Consider the following 20,710-nt stretch of genomic DNA (forward strand, 5'->3'; position numbering starts at 1 on the left):
TCTGACAAAAAAAAGACGTGTGGCACTCGGGGACTGCCGCGGTAAAGCTATTGCATGCTATGCCTTCAAACCACACCTACGTGCCTGTCGGAGTGGGGAGCGTGAGGTATTTTCATTACGGAATTTCTGGATTCGGTCCCCGCGCTCAAGGACCGCGATAGAAGCTATGCAATAGCTTAAAAAAATTCTCAAGTTGTTCGTTCATATTATGAATTATATTCAAACAATTGCGCTTTTATTAAAATTACATTCAAGATAAAAATAATATGATTCAGCTTTTAAGTGTACACTGTATATATTTTGAAATTTGATTGTATGTATGTATGTATAAACAAAAGCTGGTTCGTCGTAGAACGTCCCTAGTGAGGTCGGTGGCGGAGGTTCGCCGCGCGACTATTGCGACTCGCGAGAGGCTGGCGGGCCGGCGCGGGGATGCAGGATTGGGAGTGTGGATACGGGACATACCGGTCGAGCCTTCGCGACAAAGATTAATGATTCAGACGCGGCAAGTTTCAAGTGTCTAAAATGTGAACAACGAGTTTAAATTTTATTTTTGTTTATTTTCTAATTGTACACTAACTAGTTAGATGATGAAATTGATTCGTATTTTGTACACCTTTTAATTTACATGATTCTAATAATGTAGGCCATACACGCTACTGTCTACCGTACAGGTATTATATTATACAATATATTATATTAGTATATTCCTGCGCAGGTTGCCTGACGTGTTTGAGGACGTTCAGCAGGTATACGGTACGGTGACATTCTAAATAATTGATTTTCGATCTTGCTACCTACTACCTAGGTACATTTGAAAATGAAAAGTAATAATAATTAATCGAGTCTATAATTCGTTAATAAAGTTTATAATTCATACCTATATTTTTTTGACGGTTTTGTTGGCAGGCATTTAATTACCTATTCACGCCATATTTATATATATGTACCAGGTACCTGTCTAATAGATCTTAATTAGTATAGCGCCCGGCAAACTTCTTGGCCAAAAAGTAGCGTGCTAGGAAGCTTGCGCATATAACAATGTACTAAAACTGGATGCGCAAACTTCCCCCACCACGCTACTTTTTGGCCAAGTAGTTTGCCGGGCGCTTTATCTAATTATGGTCCAAACAGTTTAGATAAAACTCCTTTTTTTGAAGTCGGTTAATAATCATATGTAACGGTAGGGTAGGTAGTAGGTACAATCGACTCGCCTCAGAGAGGTTGATTAGAAACGGGCATGAAGGTTGTGTAAATTGCGTATAGTTGAGTGGTAGAGGCTGGGGCGGCGGGCGCGGGCGGCGCGGCAGTGGCGCGGACACTGCGGCGCGAAGAACACCGCTAGACACGATGCGCGCTCCCGCCGTGCTGGCCCTGCTGGCGCTCGCCGCCGCGGCCGCCGCCAGGCCCGAACACGACTTCGAGTTCGATGATGCGCCGGTACTTTCTCATCCCTACCAGACTTGATAGGATTCAGAAGAAAACGCGTATCCCTTGAGTGTTTTAAGTATAATGATATCTGTCACCAAAAACTCATCGAGTCCCCAAATTAAATTCACAACATTTATTATTGAGATTCTATGGTCATTAAAATCTGAAATGAGAGCGGTGAAAGCCTTTCGACGAAAACCTTAACGATTCTCGTTCGTGCCCTGAGGGCCTATATGACTGCATTATTTCAGTTCCTTAACCTAGTCTCTCGAGTACTAAGTCGGTATATATTACGAATACAAAAGGAGAGTGACTCAAAGTTTTCAAAGCATTCGGTGCCTGCAGTGGTACTATAGATCAAAAGAAACGGCATAACCTTGACCCTTTTAAAAGTCTAGCTGCAAATGTATGAATTTGCAATTACGTAATTACTTTTTTGTATGTACCTAGTCTCTTCAGTTGATAAAGATAGTGTACTTCCCTTTTTTATATTTCAGATAGACTAGTGTAAAGAAATGCTTGCATTAAAAATGTATTGTGTTACAATAAAACGATGACTCAGATTTCTTATTATGACTTATTCTTTGAGTACACAATATACCTACGGCCGATCAATATACCTACATAAAATTACCAACTTCTCCGATCCTATAAACGGGCTTTGAGAATCATGTCATACCTGTAGTAGGTATTGTTTATAATTATGATGACATTCTAATGCAAGGACTCGAGATTTCTATTGTTCATATCCTGTTCCTGTATTCAACCTCCTCGAAGTGGGTTGAAAAATAAGGAAAATTAGCAGACCGCGTGGTTAATTCCTACCATCTAATTATAGAATTATCGCCCTTATTATTTGTAGATATGTTTAATGAATAGAAAAAAAAATCGATCCCCATACGGGATTTTTTAAAACGTTTCATTTCATTTGTAATGCATTCGATTGCAATAAAATTATACAATGTAATGTTTGTGATGCATATTCCAGGAGGCGCAGACGACGCGGCGCTCCCGCCGATACATCTACGATCCGCAAAGTGAGTATACTACAATATTATACAAGCACATAGGGTAATTGCGCTGGTTTGCCGTCCAGTTTCGGTTTTCGTCCATTTGACTGACCTGCTACAATCACGTGCGTAAAACTTGAATACAAACCTACCTTCCCGCGCAAGTTTGCACTTTTTACGGTCCTTAATGTGTAAGCAACAGTACTATCAACATCAAAATTTGATTTGACAAGAAGAGAGTTCAAAAAATTAACGTAAAAGTGGCCGCTTCCCATCCGTGCCTTGCAGATGTCATCGCGCGAGAGAAAAATTTGCCGGCGAGAAAAGTTCATGGTAAGTTAAATCACTGTTTTAGCTAGTTAACGTAATGTTTTTGGTACGTATGTTTAGTTAAATATAAGCCTATTAAACGCAATTAGAAGTGTTTATCATACTTTTTTTATAATACTCTTCGAAAAATTAAGTGGACGGATACTAGGTTACCAAATTCTCAAAATATTTGGTTTTCGTCCAAGTGGACGAAAACTCAAACAGCTACGTGAATATTTGTTAGGTTCTTTTTACTGTATCGGACCTTTAAAATACTGAATAGTTTCTCCCGAAGTGATCTTTATTGCTATTAGTTTAGATTTTTTGGTTTCCGTCCACTGCTTTGTCAGTGCTGCCAAAATAAAAAAATATTTAAAGAAGTGGACGAAAACTAAATTTAGCTTTAAACGTTTTAGTTTTCGTCCATGAATCAGTATTGGAGTGGACAAAAATTAAAAATGGCTATTCTTTTGCAGTACTTTTCGTCTTTTTTACGTATTGAAAAGTTTTCTATTCAGTATCTTCCTTATAAATAATTGGTGAGGGCCAGAGTGTTGTAGGTACCTAATATTGTCTTTCATTCAGTCATGTATCATTCTCCTTATGTGAAGTAGAGTCAATTATTCGTGGCATAAATGGGGGTAAGTCAGACATAATACACTGTATTTTTCTTGATTATCATTCACTTGAGTATCATCTTTTATTCTAGATCTGTTTTGCCAATGCAATATTTTTTTATTCTACTTACTCAACGTATCCTAAGAAAGATCTTATTGTTTTTAGATGGCCTCGAAGGAGTCTAAGAAAGCTAGAAAAAAAAAACGCTACGTACACTGAAGAATCTTTAATAAAGGCATCAGTAAGACAATAATGCATAGTTCAGTAAGGTATAGTATAGTTTATTTTAGTAGCTAAAACGTATTATTATGGCTGTGTTTAATATAGTACGTTTCATTTGATAAACAAAGTATTAGAATGAATATTTCTGTTTTTTGATGTAATTTCTCAGTCCTATAATTATTACTTTATTCATTTACATTGTAAGTAACGCATTCCTTTCTTTATTACGAATGATTAATCAGTCATCACTAACGCATATAAAGACTGCCAAGTGCTACATAGATCTCAGTGTTGACTAGTTATATTGATTATTATTAGTAAAACTAAACCTGTAAGGTAGTGAGAAATTGTGATGTTGATTAAATAAAAGTATATATTTACCTTTAATTGGTTTTTAACTTAATAGTTGACCTACCCTCCTTTTTCTACACGGTGGTCGAAAACTAGCTTACACTAGGACGAAAACCAGTTTTTTTGGACGAAAACTAGCATTTACCCTACTTTTGCAGAAAATAATTTAAATAAAAAGATACGTCAAAATGATTTATTTTCACTTAATATTATCTTAAAGAAGACTATATAAGGACTAAATAAAAATATTATATGTTTAAGGAAGGGTGCTCCAAAATATTTATTTCGCATCACAAAGTTGGCAACTCCCATAACTGGACGAAAACCAGCGCAATGACCCTACCAATAAAAAAGTGATTTATTAGTCTGTGCATGCAGTATGTTTAGCCAAGTACCTACCAGATATTTTCCTTATCATCCATTTGAATACTTTAATATTTTTGCGAAAAATTCCATTTCAGCATTTGAATTGAATTTCTTCATTTAATATGTGCCCGGCTTGGTCCAGGTTTTATCTTTTTTCTATTCATTAAATTTATAAGATGATTATTCTTTTAATAAAAAATTAAACAGCCTTCCGATTGTTAACTTAATTTATCCGGACAAAATTTAAGTTGTCTCCTCCAGAAGACAGAAGCATTCCAATAATAATTATCAAAATCGAAATATCGATCGATTTATCTCTATATTTTATTACCTAAACGGCATTTTTTTAAGTCGGTTAACGAGAAGTCGGGCGGAGGAGGGATTCGCTCTGAGTTAACATGATCAATTAATGATTGCAGATGAACTTTGCCACGCGCTTGTGTGCAAAAAGCGCGAGGTGTGTTTACTGCGGGATTCCTTCACCGCACTTTGCGCCAACAAAAAGGACGTTCTGCGACGAGGGTGGGTATAACTCATGTATTATGTGTAACTTTATGTTATATAGTTACCTATGATATCTATGTAATATATTATTCGGTCTTTATATTTCTTGAAAACCTTGGGAAGATTTTATTTGATCAAGGAAGAATGAAAAGTAACGTAAAGGTTGCGCAGAACTTCTTTAATTGAAACCTCCTTATGGGAAATTGATGATACGATATTGTTGTTTCATGTATAAATATGTCAAAAGAGCATAAGTAGTGTTCTAATGAGTGGGTGTACGCTTCAGGGACATAATAGTGACGGTAGCGAGCAGCCCGTGGGAGCGCGGCGCGGACGACGAGGACGTGTTCTACGAGTCGCCCGCACCCCCCGCGCCCCCCGTACCCCCTGCACACGCCTCCTCCCTTGATACTGACAGGTAAGGAAGATAAAGCTTTATAAAACCTACATAATTTATAATATAGTGTATATGCTGTAAATTGGATACGGACATACGATCACGATGCCGTATCGTATGTATAAATTGATAGTTGTAAAACTGTTTGAACAAAAAATTTTTCAACATCAGGTGGTTTTAGCATATTTATATGAAGATTTCTCTTTTCACCATGCATGGTTCTTGGGCTATTAGGAACCATGTCATAAATCATAATAAAAATAATGCGCAACGAAACTTATAATTTTGGGTCGCCGCGATACGATCGAGCGATGGGGCGCCGAAAGATAGCGCCGTTAGTGACGATTTATTTAAACACACGGGTGGCAGCTAGTCATTCTACAGAATAATTTATTGATATTAGTTTATCACGTGTCACACTCTCCACGAGAACAACGTATCGTTCGGCAGGTGCGTGGGATGCGCGGGCGCGTCGCGCGCCATGTTCCTGTGCGGGTCGGACAACCGCACGTACTCGTCGCTGTGCCGCCTCGACCTGCACAACTGCGTGCACCGGCCGCGCCCGCCCGTGCGCCTCGCCTGCGCCGGCTTCTGCCCGTGCGAGCGGGCCGCCCCCGCCCCCGCGCCCGTGCCCCCGCTGCGCCCCTACAGGCCGCACCGAGCAAGGGCGCGCTTCGATGAGGTATCACTGGACGTGCCCTACATGATAATATTATGTAACATACTTTTATAGAAGTTCGCAATACCTAGTAATTCATCCATTATTTTGCTGAACTAATGTCTATACCTGCAGGGTATAAAATTTTTAAAACGTGTTTAAATTTCGCTAGTAATACAGTGAGTGACTACCTACATAATATTATCATTTTATTTACTTTTTCGTAACCGTTATAACGCTACGTATTGTTTTTCCAGGATGGAAGGCGTCGAAGACTGGAGACGCACACCAACGAGGTATTGCCGGAGAGATCCTACCGTCGGCCTGACCAAGGTGAACCGTGAATATTTACTTAACTTCGCTTATTCAATAGCAGAAAGAAAAATTTTTCATAATATAATTTACAAACAAATAATATAAATCGACCAATAAAAAAAATTGAGAACCTTCTCCTTTTTTAATCGATTAAAAGTATCCTAGTTTAAAACTGGACGAAATATTTATCTTTGCTGCGTTACTGGCATTAAACTTAATATGAATTGTGATGTGTGTGGTTACAGAGGCGGAGGGGTGCGCGCTGGACAAGATGGCGAACCGCTTGCTGGACTGGTTCTCCGTGCTCATGGAGGACGCGGGCGGAGTGCCGCCGCCGGCGCACGGTGCGACTTCATTAGTGGTTCATGTTATATCACACGAGCGTGCAGAATATGTTGCTACTTTAATAAGTATTAGTACTACAAAATGAAAATGAAAAAAATGAAAAACGTTTATTTATACACACATTATAAAATAGTTACACAATAAATTAAAGACACGACGATGGACTAAACTAGGTACTAGACCTGTGCTATAGTCGATCGACGCTTTCCTCTCTTTAAGACATAGTGCCAGCATTATAACGTGTGTTAAAGTTTGTGTGTGTGTGTGTTTATGTGTGTGGTTGAGTTTATAGGTATAAGATTGTGCGTGAGTTTAAATGGATAAGTATGCGTGAAATGAGGGCTTTATATAGATTATCTTTTCAATACATTAGTCTCATTAAATTTCAATTCTTACACAATAATATAATCACCTGTTCATTTTATAAATTCTTCAGTTTCCACATATGATAAGGTGAGTAGCATGTTTGTGATTTTATATTTAAGGCTAAAAGACGTCAAGTTGTGGATATTCAAAATTTTATTAACTTTGACCCATACAGGCTTTACCCAAAGGACCCATATAGGCTTTACAACGTTTTGCTGCTACAGTATGAACTAAAGGGAAGATGTACATTTAAAAATCTGTTTAGGTATCTATTGTAAAGCAATGGTGGTATACCTAAAACTCAATTCCTGTAGTAGGAATAATTATCCGTCTTGTTTGGTATGGAATTGTGCGTTTATCAATTAATCGATTGATAAACGAGTTATTTTGTCAAATTATAATTTGCGTCACGTGTAGGCTTCGGGGCGAACTGCAAGCCGGAGGTGAGGTGGATGTTCGAGCACCTGGACACGGCGCGCGACGGCCTCCTGCAGCCCGCCGACCTCTACGCGCTCAGTGAGTTCCTTCAACGCTTATCGTTTCTGCGGTCGTAACGCTATCCGGCCTCTATTAAAAAAGAGCGACGCCGTCTCGAATACTATTTGACGACTTTAATTAAATATAAGAACGGACTGGGTCTCGATGTAGGTACTCATTTTAAATGCAGTACAAACATATCAGTCATCTATGTATAAACTCGTCCCAAGCAGGTCACGACGAGCGCGAGCGCTGCCTGCGGCCGTTCCTGCGGTCGTGCGGCGCGGCGGAGGGCGGGGCGGGCGCGGGGGGCGTGTCGCGCGGCGCGTGGTGCGCGTGCCTCGGGCGCGCGGCGCGGCCGTGCGCGGCGCTGGCGCGCGCCAGCCGCGGGGCGCGCGGCGCCTACGTGCCGGCGTGCGACGCGCGCGGCTTCTACCGCCCGCGCCAGTGCCACGCCGCGCTGGCCGTGTGCTGGTGCGTGGACCCGCACGGCGTCGAGCGCCCCGGCTCCCGGACCAAGGGCGCGCCGCCCTGCCCCGGTATTTGACGCTTTGGCTATTGAGCGCACTGATGTCGCTCGATATCTACCTTTAAAATAATTTCGATACAGTAGTCGTAGTATCACAGTTGTCTATAGTGAAGATCTTAGCCCACGTCTTAGCCTAACATCAGGCGAGGTTGTGTTCCAGCGCTTCCCTATTCACAAAAACAAAGTATAGATCGTAAAAAAATATTTGCATTCGAATGGGATTTCGATCGACAATCTGTGTAATTTGTTTTAAAAAAATCAATATAATGACTTTTTAATTAATAGAAAGGAGGCTTAGATTCGTATAATGGCATGCAGGTGAGACGGAAGACGAAGGCGTGCCGGCGGACGACGAGGACGCGGGTGGCAGCGGCGACCGCGACCTCGACCTGCGGTTCTAATTTGTCGCACCGCGCTCGCCTAGAGTACGTCAAACCAATTTAAGTTTTTATTAATACGATGAAAAAAAAATATTTACATTAAGATGCGATGTACCTTATCATGATGACCTATAAACAACGCCTGAATTTCAACCTCTGGTTCTTCTGCGCCAATAATATTTAGGCAAAAGTTAATAATCTAATTAATTTAAGCAAAAAGAAACTATAAATTGAACTTAATGAGTATTCCTAGGAATTAAACAAACATTAGAATTTCATTGTCTGTGTGTTTTATTCATAAAAATATTATTTTGTTTTCAGATAATTTACAAACAAGCGGCCGTAATGAGTTGCGTCCTTAGTGTCTTCTGAACAACCCCATACTCGTTCCAATATGACAAGTTATTAATTCATGTTATTTTAATGTTGGTAGTTGATAGAAATTATAGCATAATTTAATTTAGACTTGTAGTCCTTGAATTTGAAGTTATACTTTCATACCATCTGCCGTTATTATTCGTATAGTTTTAGGCCTAATACATATTTAGTAAATAATAAATATACATTTTAAAAAGCTAGAGTTTTAAAGAATTTCGTTTTTCCATAAATACGGTCCACTCAACTCTCCCGAATTATATATTATTCATTTAATAATTCTGTTGTTTGATTTTTGCTTTTTTGAAAGAAAAAAATTTCTACATTTGAAATTCACAATATTTTCAATCATACAGTTACATGTTATAGCCCAAACAAGGGGATTCAAGTCCAAACATAAAATTAATTAATTACAAAATATAAAGGAACAAATATACAAAGTACTTAATAAAATTTGATATTATTAGATGTTAAATGAATTAGGATTAGTATTTAGTATGGTGATTAGTTGAACTTACATGAGCACTTATTATAAGAATATAAATTGAAATGATTTTAAATAGAAGAATATTGATAATTGTATCCATAATATTATAATAATATGTATTTAACATTTGATAATAGCCTGTATTTTGTAAGAATCCATTCAAGTGACCACTATAAATTAAACAGTTATTTGCACTTTTTTAATTCTCCACAGTGTATTTGAAATAAATAAGTAAAAAAAATGGTTATTATTGTTTCCTTCATACCCTTCTTTTGCTCGCATAATATTAATACATATAAAGATTGTATGGTGCAATAAGCCTATGGTATTATTGGTAATCAAAATACATTTGAAAACTTGTCCCATAAGAATGCTTTCAATACAGAGATAAATAATAAAAGCAATGTTCACCGTAGTACTTAGTAGACCTTAGAAAACTACAAATAAATAATATAGATAATGATAAATAAAAATATGGATGGTTTTGACTTTTGGTAATCAAACTAAATTAGGCAATAGGCTTCTGACTTTTGCAGTTCATCTGGCAGAGGTCACTGTTAATATCATAAAGTTTAGAATATAATAAATGTAGGCGCTCCTAGTGTTTTATTGTTCCATTTCATCAAATTATTTTCTTATCAATGTTGAGTCAAATAAAGATAGAAGCAAAGAAAATCATAACATATTGATTCATCTATAGTCTGAACTGATTTGGCTGAAAATTGATGGGTGGATGAGTTTTCAATGACACTTTTTTACCTAAAATGTTGAACAGCTTATTTATATGATAAATAATATTGTGTTCTATTTACTACTAGTCTAGAGAGTAGAGGTGTTAATAGATAAAATATAATATTTGAAAGCTAGTTTTATTTACATAACCATTAGAAAACTTCAGTCAATGAGTCTCTAAAATAGGTCACAAATTTGAAGGCGGATTTATTTATAAAACAGTAGGTAAGTACATTTATATATAAGTATTTGTTCATCAGTGCATAAAATATAATGTACTAGGTAACTAAGCTATGACATAGCCAAGGGTAAAGTACGGAGAAAAGGTTAAATTAAACACAGCCAATTTGTTTGAACTTATAATAATTACATGGTGACTAAGACATTAAATACAACTATAACACAAACACTTTATTCTTCCGTCTTCTGGCCTTCGTATTTGCCGTTGTAGAAGGGGATGTAGGCAGTGAATACCTTCCAGTCTGTAGCATACAGCAATCCCGTGAACGCGGCTCCTCCAAAAGCCACCATTGAAGGTACAAAGCTGGCCAACACTTGAGCCTGTTTTCTGCCCAAGGGGATCATTTTTACTTTAAAGTAAGGACTCTTTTCGTGTTAAACTTTACACAAATCGCTCCGTCTAGCTAGGTACGCAATTTTAAATTACGTAAAGGCTAATGACAGATTCACAAATTCACTCCGCTGTGAGTCAATGTGACGTAAATAGTGATGTCCTATGTAGGGATGTAATAAATAATCGATTATTATTTTAATCGATTATTTTTTTTCCATTGTCGATTTTTTATAATCGATTTTATTAATGGTAAAAATCGATTTTTAATAAATCGATTATAAGAATTACACAATTTAAATAGATTTTTGTAAATAGTGCTATCTGTGCGATGGATGACAAATTATGACACTAAAGTTGACAGACTAAAAATATTCATGATATTTGATGGCAATTAAATTATTATAAAAAAAATGTATGCATGTACACACGTAAGAAGTGAAACTTCTTTATGACCTTATTTTTCAAAAAATAATTTACTATATGCAACTTTACAGAAATACATCGAATCACGCGTGGTAGGGATAAGAAAAAGATGGCGCGTAACGGAAAAATATCATGCGTAACGAAAAAATGTTACACTACATTTTTTTCCAACCCCGATAAAGAAGTTTCACTTCAAAAAAAATGTGTGCGTGTACTAGTGTACACACGTAAGAAGTGAAACTTCTTTATGACCTTATTTTTCAAAAAATAATTTACTATATGCAACTTTACAGAAATACATCGAATCACGCGTGGTAGGGATAAGAAAAAGATGGCGCGTAACGGAAAAATGTCATGCGTAACGAAAAAATGTTACACTACTTTTTTTTCCAACCCCGATAAAGAAGTTTCACTTCAAAAAAAATGTGTGCGTGTACTAGTGTACACACGTAAGAAGTGAAACTTCTTTATGACCTTATTTTTCAAAAAATAATTTACTATATGCAACTTTACAGAAATACGTCAAATCACGCGTGGTAGGGATAAGAAAAATATGGCGCGTAACGGAAAAATGTCACGCGTAACGAAAAAATGTTACACTAAATTTTTTTTCCAACCCCGATAAAGAAGATTCACTTCAAAAAATTAATTCAAAAATTTCACGTGAAAATTAATAAAAATTACAAATGAAAATTTTTAGAAGTATTTTTTTACTGTAATTAATTTGTGATAAATTTTAAAATTTACACCTGACAGCTAACTTCAGTATTATGAAAAAATTGGTAAGTTAGTTTACTGAACAAGTCGATAAAAAAATCAGCGCCATCTTGTACTCCATGTATTTGTATATCTATATTCACAAATATATAGGTATATATATAAATGCATGGAGTGTTCTGGTACTGGTACATGGTCCGGTATTGGGGCTTTTACCTTACATCGAATAGGTTTTTTCGCATAAAAAGTCGAGGTGAAAACAAAAATCGATTATTTTTAAAAAAAAAAATCGATTTTTCACAAATAGATTTATTTCTAAACAAAAAAAATCGATTATTGAGTAATCGATTTTTCTGAATCGAGGTCACATCCCTAGTCCTATGTTCATAAAATCATTATTGTGATTATTCATATTATCTAAATGATTGTGATTTGATAATACATATGTAATTTTATTATATGATGAAAAATAGACCTAAACAAAAAAGGTAAGTATCGTTTTTTTTTATAAGAATTTTCAATTTAGTATGTTATATTAAATTCAGTTATAGTACGACATAAAAGAGATGAAATTAATTATTTTGGAACTAATTCGTTTTTCATTACCTGGCAACCCTGAATTGGCAATGTAGCTGTCAAGTTGAATAAAAATTTGTTGTTTTTTTCGTGAAGAGGAGAATTATTGAGATAAAATTGTTATTTAGAACAAGAAATTTAAATAAAAAAGGAGACATCATGAAAAAGGTTAAACGTAGCGGTGTCCGTGATGTGGTGTATAAAGTTTTTATTCGGTGTTTGTCCGAATTTCAAGCTGGAAATTTATTGACTGATTTGGAAAACGTTTACAAACGTACAGCAGAATATACCGGTGAGATTCCATTAATTTTTGCTCAGTACTACGTAAAATAGAATATTCCATTAGTAACGAGTGTTTAATGTATGTATGTATGGCGATTATTACGTTTTCGCAATTTAATTTGAGGTTATTTGTATGTAAACAAAAACTAGTTTTTATAGTGCGACCAGCACAATTTGAGTCAAGAAGTTATATCCAATCCAACCAGCCTCAAATAAAGTACCTAGTTTAGATTTTACTACATAGTATAGTGATAACTGTTTTCATACAGCTATCTATCTATTAATCAATCAAACCATGAGAAAAAAAATCATATTTACTGTATCATATTTACAGATACTGAAGATGCCCCGTACCCTCTTGCCAGTACTTCGAAACAGAGTGATGATCAGTCCTTTGAAGGAGTAGAATATTTAGATTTTGATGAATTATATTAATGTACAAAATTTATCTACAAAAAAAATAAAAATATGTGGTTTTCAAATCGCCTTGTTTTTTTCTACCCGACGGACCCAGAAAGAGGGTAATGTGTTTGAGCTGCATGTATGCTTGTTTGTTTGTATGTTTGATTCTATGTGCGCCTCTGCAGTCTAAACACTTGACCGATTTTTATAAAATAACTAATTCCAAATACATTTAAGTAAAATTTGACCTAGGTAGGTCAATTAAAATACTAATGTATTTTTGTCTTAAATTACACTATTGCTACAATGAAAGAATTATAACGGTTTAAATCGCGGTATTTATTTTAGATTATATTAAATAGATTTTTGGATTTTTATTCTATAGTATCAAGATCGCTTGCGTCGCAGTATCAGTGTTGCTATATGAGCGACGGTGGCGCCCTCATTTATTTTCATCTCTTTTGTGTCGCACTGTATGAACTATACTTTTAGGCGCTTCAAAAAAGGCAGTGTATTCATGTACCTGATAGGTTTATTGCTCTGAGACAGTAAACATTCCTCTGAGCAGTAAACAGTGACAAGTGACAACTGACAGCTCTTTGGAGCTTTGTATAATTGTATTGATTTGTTTTTGTTAACAATTCAGACAACAAGCTAGCGATTTAGGATGAAAATAAGAAGTTATTGAATTATTTAATTTATGATTCGCTTATAATTTATTTACTTTAGTTGTTTGCTTCAATTCTAACCAGGCAACTGCGTAATGTGGGATTCTTCGACGTTTTTGGGTGCTCTAACACCCAAATTTTATGTAGCTCTAACCGGCACATCATCTCTAATATCAGGTTTAATTCTGATTTTCGAGTGGTGGTATTTCAGAAAATACGGGACGTCGTTCATTGAACAGGTACTTACATGCATAGAATTCATAATATTTGGGAACAGATATGGAGGCCGTAGTATTTAATTTGGTATTTTGCTCTTTCAAATTTGAACTATATTTTATTCGTACATTTTCTTGGGTATAATAATTTTTTGAGTTTGTCTTTTAGACATATAGAAGCCTATCAGATATATAGAAGCTTTCCGAAAGTAATTGAGTAAGTCTTTTGATTAGGTTGGGTATAACATTCTTATTAGAAAGCTACGTCGCCATAGTCCCATTGTTACTGAAATGGTTTCCTTCATGTATATGAAATAGATCCCAGTTAGTAGATGCCGGTCTTTTGATCTGCGGCACACTTGCTTTTTTCAGGTTTAATAAATTATGATATACAAGCTTGCTGGCCACAATTTGGCCCGCATGCTCTGAAACTTAACAAATTATTTACTAATATCTACCTCATGAACCACACATTAGTGAAAACAGAATGTAAACAATGCAGTAGTTTTTGAGTTTATCGTGACCAACAGACAGATTTTAATGATCTGCAAAAGTTGACAAAAGTGACATCAGCACTGTTTTATTTTGGAATAACATTTATACTATGTCTTAAACATAAAAGTTTAAAAACTACTAAAACACACACGCACTAAAAATATGAAATTTTCCTTGATTGGAATATATTTATTTGGCCTCATTTTGTGCTATATTTCAACTCTGAAGGCTTGACTTTGAATGTCCCAATGGAACTGGAACAGATGTCGCTGACGACGTTGGGCTCGTGGTCGGGCGGCGCGCGGGGCGACGCGGAAGGCGAGTGCAAGGTGTGGCGCAACCCCATGTCGCTGCTGCGCGGCGCCGAGTACGCGCGCCTCTGGACCGCCGCGCGACGCGCTCCACTCACATATTATGATATGAACCTTTCTGCACAGGTACAAAAGTAGTGATATACTGAAGCTGGGAGGTAGAGGACCTAGGGAGCTATCCGAATCACCCCCATGTATGTTATGCGATTTTTCGTATATTATTAACTTCTAAGACGTTTTTTTTTCAATTTTTCATCTATCACCGAGTATGATGAGATTTTTATTTATGGATTGTGGTAGATGCTTGATTTTTTTTGAATGCAAAGCTGATAGATAGGCCAATTCAGTATGATAACATTTACTATCGTTAGATCTTTGAATGGATAAAAAAAAAATAAAGATAAAATGTTCACAACTTCAAGGGCCCGTAAAAAATAAAATCACATAATAAAAATCCGTTTGGCTTTTATAACTCGCTCTATCTATCAGGTAGCTACCCTCAAAATTTCATTTTAATATTCATAAGGCTTCAATCGAAAAATTGAAATCTAAATGGGGAAAGTGCAAAATTTTAATGGGGATAGTCATCTAGGCCCTCTACCTCCCAGCTTAAGTATATCACTACTCGTTGGGACATCCTGTATATTAGTACATATTTTGTAATAAAGATTTCACCTACTGCTCATTGCGAAGACCTGAAGCGAGACATAATTAATTAAAAAGAACTCAATTATTCTCTATCGCAACTTTTGAAAGCGTAAGGCAAATTTAACGAGTGGGAGTGTGCTTGTCGCAGGAGCACCAGGCGTGGTTCGGCGGCAGCGGCGGGAGCTCGGGCGCGGACGAGGCGCTGTCGCGCGCGTGGCGCGAGCGCGAGCCGGCGGCGCGCGTGGCGTGCGCGCGCGCGGCGCTGGCGCAGCGCCCCGACTGCGCCGCCGCGCTGCTGCTGCTCGCCGAGGAGGACGCGCCCACCGTCGCCGAGGTGAGCGCCGAGCGCCGCCTCGTCGAATTTTTTCTATTGTTTTTGTTCGAAGTTTTGAAACCAAAAATATCAATTTCAAGAAATATACTGGGCAGGATAATCGTCGTTTCGGGCGTGTTTGTTCAGGCGGAGCGCGTGCTGCGGCGCGCGTGGCGTGCGGGCGAGGCGGCGTGGCGCGTGGCGGCGGGCGCGGGGGGGGGCGGCGCGGCGGCGGGCGGCGCGGCGGCGCGGCGCGAGGCGGCCGTGCTGGCGCACGTGAAGCGGCGCGCGGCCATGTGCGCGCGGCGCCTGGGCCGCCTGCGCGACGCCGCGCGCCTGTTCCGCGAGCTGAGCCGCGACGCGCCGCCCGCACTGCACGCGCTGCAGATACACGACAACCTCATCGAGGTGCTGCTCGAGCAGCGCGCTTACGCCGACGTGCAGGTTCACTATTTATTGTACAATAATTTTATTTTATTTTATTTTATTTTATTTTGGTACAGTAACAGATTGCAGAACAATTCCTTATATCTAGCTCTTATCTAATAATACATATAAATTCTACAACCCAATAAATACCGTACACAGCTTTGAACCAAAAAACAAAAACCGTTTACATTATGACCATGTTTTTGTTCCTAATCCATATCTATACCAAGCTATAGCCAGGAACAAACATAAACCGAGAAAAAAAAATTCTAACAGAGAGAAAAAAAAAAGCTACTATTTAAAATACAAAAAAAAATAAAATACAATACGTTGTTACAGCAATTTATGAACATTACTTCTAAAAACATCCAAACTACCCAAGAATAAGTCACAATCCGGATCTAAATTATTATACAGGCGGCACATTCTGTGTACAGGATTGTTATGCGAAACATTGTTTCTGGTAGGTGGTATGCTGAATACACGTGGGGTGCGTGAAGGGCGGGTAGGAGCTCTAAAGTTAAGGCTAGCCAAAAGCTCGTTCCCTAATAACCCATTGGCTATTTTATGCAGATTGCACAAATCAGTCAGGGTCCTACGGCTTTCTAAATTCATTAGGTGGAATTTACGCAAACGCTGATCATATTCAGGTATTTTACGCCGTAAACCTAATTTACCACATAATGTACGTAAGAAACGCCTCTGCACAGCTTCAATGCGGTCTTTGTGATTATTGTATATTGGAAGCCACACCGATGAACAATATTCCAATTTGGGTTGTTGAGGAAGTGATTATGAGGAAGAGGAGGAGGAAGAGGAATTTTCACACACAAATTTAGGGGATGCGGATGAGAAAGAGGATATTTTTTTGAGGAAGAGGATGCGGATGAGGAAGCGGAAGAGGAAGCGGATGAGGATGAGGATGATAGGAAATTATAATCATAATTAAAAAACAAAAACTTTTAAAATTAAAAATTAAAACAAAAGCCATTCTCCTGTCTGTACATATTGATGTTTAAGGTTAGGGCAGGTTAGCTCGCCCGATCGCGAATTTTCAAAGCGTCTAAGTACTATACTATTTGAGTCACGAGCCGGACTCAGATGAGCTTTTGTTTATGCATATTACTGGAAAAAACCTAATCTATCTTAGTGCCAGAAGCGACATTAATAGGCGATTTCCACAAAAAAAAACTAACTGGTAGATATTATGTAAGCTTAAACAACTTGTTTGTTTTTAATTTAAAATGACTTTTGACACACATTATTTGGTAAAATATGTTTCTTCTGAGTATGAGAGACAATGATAAATTATGTATGATGTTTAGAGATAAGTGTTAGGCGCTGATATAAATATGGCGGTAAGACTCTACTCTTGTTCGTTAATAGAGTCCGACTCGTGTTAGTCTAAATAGGCTTTGTAAATTCGCCGCCCGATCGGATCAGCATCCTCATAAATTTCCTCTAAATATTGAGGAAGCGATAGCGGAAGAGGATTTTTTTATTTTCATTTTTGAGGATGCGGTAACGGTAGAGGAACCCAAAATATTGCGGAACTTCCGCATTATGAGGAAGCGGAAGAGGAATCCTCAACAACCCTAATTCCAATATACTTCTTACTAGGGTTAAATATAATATTATCCACGACTTCGGATTTTTGAATGGTGAGGCTACTGCCTTGTACTCGTAAAACAAAGCTCAAACTTTTATTGGCCTTACTGACAATGTAATCGTAGTGCGGTCTAAATGATAGTGAAGAGTCGAACATCACACCTAAGTCTCTAACGACCTTGACTCGTTCCAGTGTTACATGACTAATGTTATAATTAAAAATGATCGGCCTTTTACTTTTAGTAAAACACATTACTTGGCATTTTTTAACATTGAGGGTCATACGATTGGTATTGCACCATTCACTGACGACATCTAAATCCCTTTGTAAGGTCTGACAGTCACTATAATCTTGTATTCTGTGGAAAATTTTGACGTCATCCGCGTACGCAAGAGTATTACATGAGATTAATTCAAGAAGATCGTTAATATATATCAAGAATAGCAGTGGCCCCAAATTGGAACCCTGCGGTACACCGGAAGGGGATAAGAATGGAACAGAGTCATAGCCATACAATGCAACCAATTGTGATCTATTAGCTAAATATGAACTCATCCACCTATACAGACTACCATGTATGCCAAGATGATTGAGTTTTGAAAGAAGGATAGTGTGATTTACAGTATCAAATGCTTTGGAAAAGTCTGTATAAACCGAATCCACCTGTAATTTACTATCAAATGATTCTGTCAGATAATTAGTATAAATGAGTAAGTTTGAATTTGTTGAGCGACCAGCTACAAACCCATGTTGTTTGTCGTTTAATCTATGTTTGATATGACTATACATATGTTCGTATATAATGCTTTCAAATACTTTAGCAAAGCAGTTCAAAATACTAATTGGTCGATAATTTTCGACATTTCTCTTATCACCGGATTTGAAAATTGGTGTCACTTTGGCTTGCTTCCATAAATACGGAAATGTTCCTTCGATTAAAGACTTGTTAAATAACAGAGTTAACGGTTTAACGAGAGATGAGGAACATAAACGTATAAAGAATGGTGGTATGCCATCGGGCCCAGTGCTCTTGGTTAAGTCGATTTTCTTTAGATAAGATAATACTACGCTCTCAGATATGTGTATGTTGTTTAGTGTGTAGTTTGATGAAGCAAATTTGGGAATGTAGGCAACTTTGCAATTTTGCTTATAAACCGAAGAAAAGTATGTAGCGAACAAATTGGCTATATCATGTCCTGTGTCAGCAACTTGATTTTTGTAGTACATACTGCGAGGAATGTCGTTTGTAATTTTCTTGTTTTTTGTATATCGCCAGAAAGACTTCAAATCTTTAGTGAGACTGGATTCGATATTACCAATATACGACCTGAAACAAGAATCTATTAATTTTTTCGATCTAGATCTTAGAATTGAAAAAGTATCATAATCACGAGGATTGGAGTACTTTTTGTAACGGTGATGAAATTTCTCTTTAGATTTAAGTATTCTTTTTAAGTCCTTCGAGAACCATATGGGATAGTGATTCCGGTGGCGTTTTATTCGTGGTGTATATTTTTCGATAATAGTATGAATATTATTATAAAATAGTTGGACAAATTCATCTATCGGTAAGCTCAAAGCAAGTTGTTGCCAGTTTATTTTTTGGATATGGTCGTTACAACTATTGAAATCGGTTTTGTAAAAACACAGCTTGTCAAAAGAATTATTATGATTCAGAGATGCGAGCATGTAATTGAATGTGATTTCCAAAGGAGGATGATGATTGTCAAGGCGGCTTAAAGGAGCGCCGTTAGTAATTTTGTATAAATCTGGCGTATTTGTGATTACAAAATCTAAGAACCTACCGTTTGTGTTGGCTATGTTGTTAATTTGGGATAATGACGTGCACTGTAAAAATTCGTAAAGTAATTTTGTTTTTGGACATGAGTAACTGTTGAGGCCGCCATTATCTGACCATATTAAATTGGGAAAGTTAAAATCACCTAATATAAGAGTACTACAATCAGATGAAGTACCTAAAAAATGGGAACATTTTTCCATATATTCAGATACCACACTCGTTATAATTAATATTATCATAGTCATTTTTTTTTTTTATTATAGATGTTAATAAATTTACTAAGAAATACTCTTATAATAATTTTTTTTTAAATATTTGTATGTTATTAATTTAAAAAATAATAATATAAGGTTTACTTGTAATTTTTTGTACAATAAAGCATTATAAATAAATAAACGCAACGGTTCAGGCGGTGCTGGCGCGCTGCGAGGACACGGGCGTGCCGCAGTCGGCGTGCGCGCTCTACACCGCCGCGCTGCTGCGCGCCCGCGTCGCGCCCGAGCACCGCGCGCTGGAGGTGCACATTACACATTACACTGCACGTTACCCGTACACATTTGCCAATCATTCTCATTCGGCATCTTTAGCGTACACTATAAACTAAAAACATAACATTGGAAACAATTTTGTGCAAATCAATCGACCCCCTCGTCTAAGAGTCGTCGTCTCGCGTCGCAGGCGATCCACGCGGCCATCGAGTTCAACCCGTACGTGCCGGCGTACCTGCTGGAGCTGCGCGCGCTGAGCCTGCCGCCCGAGCACGTGGTGCGGCGCGGCGACAGCGAGGCGCTCGCGTACGCGTTCTGGCACCTGCGGCACTGGCGGCACCACGAGGGGGCGCGCCGCCTGCTGGCCGCGGGCTGGGCCGGCCGCGCGCCGCCCGCGCCGCCGCCGCGCGCCGACCGCGAGCTGCTGGCGCCGCACCACGCGCCCGCGCCCGGCCCGCGCCGCGCGCCGCTGCTGCCGCTGGCCGCCGCGCTCACCGCGCTCACGGCGCTCACGGCGCTGGCCGCGCTGCCGCTCCCCGCGCTGCCGCTCCCCGCGCTCCCCGCCCTGCCCGCCCTGCCCGCGCACCGCTGGACGCTCGACCCCTCCGCGCTGCTGCGCCTGCTGCCCGTCTACTGAACGCGAGACACGTGCTACTGCTTCGTGCTATGAAGCGCAACATGCTGCGTGATCCGTGGTTATGACGTGTAATTCCATTTTTCCCTTTCCATTTCCATTTTAATATAGGTGTAACTTCCGAACCGCCATTAAATTTGAATCGAACTGTACCTTAAGCAATTACTCACATCACATAACCGCGGATAACGCAGCGAGTTGCGTCTCATAGCACGAACGCACGTACGCGCGTTTGTCTCAAACTCGCATACAC

The 20,710-nt window shown here is 38.4% G+C and overlaps 3 protein-coding genes across 3 annotated transcripts; 2 read left to right on the forward strand and 1 right to left on the reverse strand.

The window, feature by feature from the left end:
* Positions 1 to 1,310: 1,310 nt before the first annotated feature.
* Positions 1,311 to 9,366, forward strand: Cow (Proteoglycan Cow). Its single transcript, XM_090106285.1, has 11 exons — positions 1,311 to 1,440; positions 2,420 to 2,468; positions 4,727 to 4,829; positions 5,098 to 5,229; positions 5,659 to 5,890; positions 6,124 to 6,199; positions 6,427 to 6,525; positions 7,310 to 7,408; positions 7,603 to 7,908; positions 8,217 to 8,323; positions 8,600 to 9,366. Exons 1-10 carry the CDS (start codon positions 1,351 to 1,353, stop codon positions 8,297 to 8,299), a joined length of 1,269 nt encoding a protein of 422 aa, XP_089962411.1. The 5' UTR covers positions 1,311 to 1,350; the 3' UTR covers positions 8,300 to 8,323; positions 8,600 to 9,366.
* Positions 9,367 to 10,218: 852 nt separating this feature from the next.
* LOC149904960 (cytochrome b-c1 complex subunit 10-like) lies at positions 10,219 to 10,581 on the reverse strand. Its single transcript, XM_090106286.1, has one exon. The coding sequence runs from the start codon at positions 10,455 to 10,457 to the stop codon at positions 10,284 to 10,286; it is 174 nt and encodes a 57-aa protein (XP_089962412.1). The 5' UTR covers positions 10,458 to 10,581; the 3' UTR covers positions 10,219 to 10,283.
* Positions 10,582 to 13,419: 2,838 nt separating this feature from the next.
* On the forward strand, positions 13,420 to 20,460 carry LOC149904961 (protein ST7 homolog). The gene is made up of 6 exons (XM_090106511.1): positions 13,420 to 13,753; positions 14,488 to 14,661; positions 15,332 to 15,517; positions 15,644 to 15,940; positions 19,745 to 19,852; positions 20,014 to 20,460. Exons 1-6 carry the CDS (start codon positions 13,610 to 13,612, stop codon positions 20,458 to 20,460), a joined length of 1,356 nt encoding a protein of 451 aa, XP_089962637.1. The 5' UTR covers positions 13,420 to 13,609.
* The last annotated feature ends 250 nt before the right edge of the window (positions 20,461 to 20,710 follow it).

This window comes from Colias eurytheme, chromosome 10, assembly GCF_061535395.1.
Source record: "Colias eurytheme isolate Ceu_HAF_F1 chromosome 10, ilColEury1 Martin Lab GWU primary, whole genome shotgun sequence".
Taxonomy (NCBI): Eukaryota; Metazoa; Arthropoda; class Insecta; order Lepidoptera; family Pieridae; genus Colias; species Colias eurytheme.

Excerpts from the sequence above, each read along its gene's own strand:
- Cow (XM_090106285.1), top strand. The coding sequence starts at position 1,351 with ATGCGCGCTCCCGCCGTGCTGGCCCTGCTGGCGCTCGCCGCCGCGGCC. Across the intron at positions 5,230-5,658 it reads TCCTCCCTTGATACTGACAG|GTGCGTGGGATGCGCGGGCG; the intron begins GTAAGGAAGATA and ends ATCGTTCGGCAG. Across the intron at positions 6,200-6,426 it reads CTACCGTCGGCCTGACCAAG|AGGCGGAGGGGTGCGCGCTG; the intron begins GTGAACCGTGAA and ends GTGTGGTTACAG.
- LOC149904960 (XM_090106286.1), bottom strand. The coding sequence starts at position 10,457 with ATGATCCCCTTGGGCAGAAAACAGGCTCAAGTGTTGGCCAGCTTTGTA.
- LOC149904961 (XM_090106511.1), top strand. The coding sequence starts at position 13,610 with ATGTGGGATTCTTCGACGTTTTTGGGTGCTCTAACACCCAAATTTTAT. Across the intron at positions 14,662-15,331 it reads ATATGAACCTTTCTGCACAG|GAGCACCAGGCGTGGTTCGG; the intron begins GTACAAAAGTAG and ends TGCTTGTCGCAG. Across the intron at positions 19,853-20,013 it reads CCGAGCACCGCGCGCTGGAG|GCGATCCACGCGGCCATCGA; the intron begins GTGCACATTACA and ends CTCGCGTCGCAG.